Source organism: Lactuca sativa, chromosome 2 (assembly GCF_002870075.4).
Source record: "Lactuca sativa cultivar Salinas chromosome 2, Lsat_Salinas_v11, whole genome shotgun sequence".
In the NCBI taxonomy this organism is placed as follows: domain Eukaryota; kingdom Viridiplantae; phylum Streptophyta; class Magnoliopsida; order Asterales; family Asteraceae; genus Lactuca; species Lactuca sativa.
This window is the reverse complement of record NC_056624.2, coordinates 29318097-29322990: the sequence shown is the minus strand read 5'-3', so window position 1 is coordinate 29322990 and position 4894 is coordinate 29318097. Positions and strand designations below refer to the sequence as shown.

Genomic DNA, 4894 nt, shown 5'->3' with positions numbered 1-4894 from the left:
GGCTTAGAAAGCCCCCAAAATCCCAACCCCAAAGATGAATATGCACATAGAAGACCAAGAAAAGAGATTTTTACCTTCAATGAGCTAGAAATGGAACAAATCTCCTGGATCTCTAAGCCCCAAATTGCACTCCCAAGCGCCTTTCCTCCTCTCAAGCTTCACAATCCACCAAAATACACCAAAATGGCCTTAGAGCACTCAAACAAGGATAGGGTTTCAATATGTTGTCTTTATGGGAGTGATAGGGACGATGGAGGCTGAGATAAAGTGTTTCAATAGGGTGTAAACCCTCAAATTTAGGGTTTCAATCAATCAGCACCTACTCGCTGAGTCAGTCCTCCGACTCGTCGAGTAGGTCACTTAAACTGTCTGCGAATCTCGACTCTACTCAACGAGTTGAGCCTCCAAATCGTCGAGTCCCAGAGAAAAAACACAAGAAATTCTTGAATTAAATGCGTACCAGGAATCGGGTGTTACAAGTACCCACCAGTTCGGGTGTAGCAGTAAGGATATGGAAGTCCGCGGATTGGTTTATAGATTTCCCCAGAGGGATTAGATCTGGTTAATCCATTGATAAGACTTTAGGAATGCCACTACAATTATGAGATGAAGGAAGCAGTGGACTGCTTAAGGTCATTTGAGATTTTAGGCTACCATTGGTCGGGTAGCAATCACTTTTAGCCTTGGATTAGGTGACGTCAGAATTTGACGCATGGACCCGATCGGTTGGGCCGAGAGGTTGTTAGAGCCACAATGGCATGATAACTAGTGGCAACTAGTTCCAGAGTAGGATTCCGTTCAGAAGTCGTGTGAGTCGACTAAGTAGTGAGTCCTTTGGCTCCGCATCCGGTCCGGAACCCAGTATTTCAGAGGATTGGTAAACGAATTGAGACTAGGGTGGTCTCGTTATATTTTGGAAAGCAACCATGTGCCAACATACTGCTTCAGGAAGTCCAGTGTTCGAGCAGTTTCAGCTTTAGGCAGTATTAGTATTTGTGTACTAGGTTGCAAGTTCGGACAGAATAACAGATTGCTTGGGTTATGCTAAATGCCCTAAAGGGATAATTGGGTCTGTGATTTCAGTTTTCTAGTGGGAACAACAGGTTATAAGAAGTTGAGTAGTCAGTTGAGGGATAAACATACTAGATTCAACGATAATGATTATGTATGAGTGGTATGTCAGGATTCAGACCATCTCATGACAACAAATTTTAGACTGAGTATATCTTGTTGTGAGGAATTAGTTCATCTGCGGATTATAGGGTTGTGCGAACATTAGCCACGGCTACCCTGGGAAGGCTAGGGTGTGCTTAGGATGGTGACCATGTTACCATAGTGGTGTGGCGCAAAAGAAATGGTAAGGAAAGATTTCGAGGACAAAATCTAATTTAAGTGGAGGAGAGTTGTAACACCCTACTTATTAAATAAATAAATAAATAAACGTATAGTAGCCCTAAAATCAATAATTATATATCAAGGGTTGGTCTTGATGAGCTAATTGTCACAATTTTAGAAGCCAGGGGTTAAAAGTGTGAGTTCCGGACTTAGTTTGTAAATATTTATGAAGACCTAAGTTGCACTGAAACGGATACGGTTACGGAAACGAGAAACGGCAAAACTCAAAAATTCAAGATATGGATACGGCACAGATACGACAATATAAAAAATATTTAAAAACGTATATATATATATATATATATATATATATATATATATATATATATATATTAAAGAAATTCCAAAATATGTAAAGTTTAAATTCCCAAAATAGTAAATATTTCAAAAGTAACTAATTATCAATAATTAAATCATTTTCAAAATCACGTTCATCTAGTGAGAGATCTGCAAACTCCAAAAACCCGACGTCTTCCATTGAATCAAAAGCATCTCCGCCCACATCCAACATCTTTACATCATCTTTCGGAGTCCTTGACAAAATTCGGAGATTATTGTGGATGTAAAGCAAGTCTTGAGCACGACTTGTAGTCAACTTGTTCCTTTTAAGCGAGTGAATAAATGCATAAGTACTCCAATTATGCTCAGCACAAGAAGAAGAACTAGGTTGTCCAAGTAATCTAAAAGCCAAAGTCTGGAGAAAAGGAGTTTGAGCACCAAAGTTAACCCACCAATTCTTGGGTTCCATAGTAGCCATCTTTGAAATGATTGTTAAATCTTCAAAAGGACCACTCTTCATTAAAAACATCGCATACTCATCAAGGACTCTACCATACTCATCATCATTAGGAAACAACCTTCGAAAGCATTTCATCCTTTCTTGTGAAATTTCTCCATCCCTATGTGGAGCACATCTTGTAGAATCATCCATTAACCATGCATCACTATAATATCTACAACATCCAAAAGTTAAAACATAAATATATAATTCAAATCAAGTTTATAATTTAAAATCTTATACCTTGGATGTAAAGAGTGAGCTAAATAATGTAGGGGAGTGTTATTCTTCACCCATCGATCCACTAAAATACGATGCACAACATCATAAAAACAACTTATTTGAGATGTTGGACGTTTTTCTTTCTTGTAGATCTCAATCTTCACTTTCTCAATCATAGAATCCCACATCTCATAGACCAAGTGTAAACATGGCTTGTCAGTGTCACAAGCTCTAATCATCTCATATATAGTTCGAGTGAAACTAAGAATATATGTTACTTTATCCCACCAATCATCATTCAAAATATATTCTTTCACAGAGTTTGCTTTCTCAATGTCATCTAATCTATAAGAAGACCATTCTTCACTTATGACCATAGCTTGAAGACCCCTTTTGATAAGTTTCAATCTCTTAAGCGTCACAATGATGGAGGCAAAGCGAGTGTCAGCAACAGAAAGCAACCTAAGAGGAGTAAACTTGGTGAAAATCGAGAGCCTCATGTTATGGTTCATGATGAAATTTTTTATTGCAAACGCCTCTTCATGAACTTCTTTTATCCAGCGGCACTGTTCATATGTTAGTTCATTTGTTTCCACATTCCTTGGTGAACAAATGTTCTTCAAAGCAAGATTAAGTGTATGAACAACACATGGTGTCCAATAGATGTGAGGAAACTGAATCTCTATAATCTCTCCAGCCGCCTTACAATTTGCTACATTATCGGTAATGATTTGCACAACATTTTCATGACCAATTTCATTGATGAATTTCTTAATCAATTCTGCAATAAAAAAATCTATCTTTCACTTCCCCAAAACAATTCATTGCCTTTAGAAACAAAGGACCATTGCCTGAGGTAGCCATGAAGTTGATTAGAGGTTTTCTTGTAGGATCACTCTAGCCATCACTCACAATAGTCACACCTTTTTCTTTCCATGTAGACCTAAGTGGCTCCAATAGCTTGTGAACATTATCTTTTTCTTTTTATAGTAATGTTGTTCTTAGCTTATTATAACTAGGAGGTACATAACCATCAATTTTGTTGTTAGCAACAAACTGAAAAGCCCTGACATAGTGTGGATTTCTTGCAAGATTAAAAGGTAAACCTCCAGTATAAAATATTCTAGCTATTTCTTGATCCAGTTGGTCCCTAATTTCAACACCAAAAGCTCTTTCAATAGGTGTTGAAATACCTTTTCTTTTCTTAAATCCAACACCAGCTTCACGTGGCAACTGGAATTATTTTGCTTGTGACTCGGTTTTCTTCTTTTCATACTCATCTTCTAATTGTGTCATGTTAAGTTTGTCAACTGTTGTTGCTTTCTCGCAAATAGAAATCCCAGTACCTATATTAAACAACATAAAAACATTGACATTCTCAATTACACAACATGAAAAAAAAATAAGATCATCTTAACATTATAAATTCAATTACATTACATTAATCAAAACAAGAAAGTGAATCAAAAACCTCTTATTTCTTTACCATTGTTCATGAATAAATAAATAAATAGTTCTATTGAATAACATGAATCAAAAGTGCAACAAATACATGAATCAAAACAAAAATCACAACCTCTTATTTCATTACAATTGTTAATGAATCAATAGTTCAATACTTCAATACAATAACATGAATAAAAAATTGCAAAAAATACATGAATCAAAATAAAAATCGCAGCCTCTAATTTTATTTATTTACAATTTTTCATGAATCAATACAATAAGTCAATAACATAAATCAAAAATTGAAAATTACATAGACACACACACACTAATTTGAATAATAGATTACCTTTTATGCCAAGCAAAAGTGCTCTAACTCTAGAATATGATCCTTGTCGGGTTTCACTGCAAAGATTACACTTGAACTCCCAACATCCTCCTGCTCCAGCAAGTTTATCGAGCTTAGTCACAAAGTCCCACAATGGAGGTTGATCAACTGATGTAGATGATCCTTGTGTTTCTTGTTCTTGAGAAGAAGCCATATAATCGAATTAGAGAATCGAGAGTGGTGAACGTGTGAATGAGTTTTGATTCTTTTGAATTTATTTTTTCCTATTCTTGTCTTCTTGATCGATGACAAAAGACTGAAAGAGGCAGTAAATTAAACTAAAAAAATCGATCAGCAAGGAAAAGTTGGAAAACCCAACAGCGATCGGCAAAGCAATCTGCAATTACCCTTGTAAACTTTAATTGACTAATTGTAGGGTTATTGTAGGGTAATACGTAATAGCAAGTAGCAACCAACATGTAAGCCCATTACTCTATCACCAATTCACCACGTAATAAAAGCCCATGCAAAAAAAGGAAACATGAATGATACTTACGAGAAACGTTTCTTGGATTGTCGATACTTGCCGGAAACGTTTCCCGCCCGTTTCTCTGGCGTTTCTGTTTCTTGGACTTTTCAGATACGGGAGTGGCTACTTCTTGGGCGTTTCCATACATCGTAGATGAAGATACTGGCTCCGTGGTAATTATTTGGATTTAATTTGA

At 36.4% G+C, this 4894-nt stretch overlaps 1 protein-coding gene across 1 annotated transcript; it reads right to left on the bottom strand.

The window, feature by feature from the left end:
• Nucleotides 1-1789: 1789 nt before the first annotated feature.
• LOC111917352 (uncharacterized) lies at nt 1790-4383 on the bottom strand. The gene is made up of 5 exons (XM_023913041.2): nt 4191-4383; nt 3651-3741; nt 3427-3545; nt 2417-3176; nt 1790-2348 (listed from the first exon to the last, which is right to left on the bottom strand). The coding sequence occupies exons 1-5, from the start codon at nt 4381-4383 to the stop codon at nt 1790-1792; spliced, it is 1722 nt and encodes a 573-aa protein (XP_023768809.2).
• Between the last annotated feature and the right edge of the window lie 511 nt (nt 4384-4894).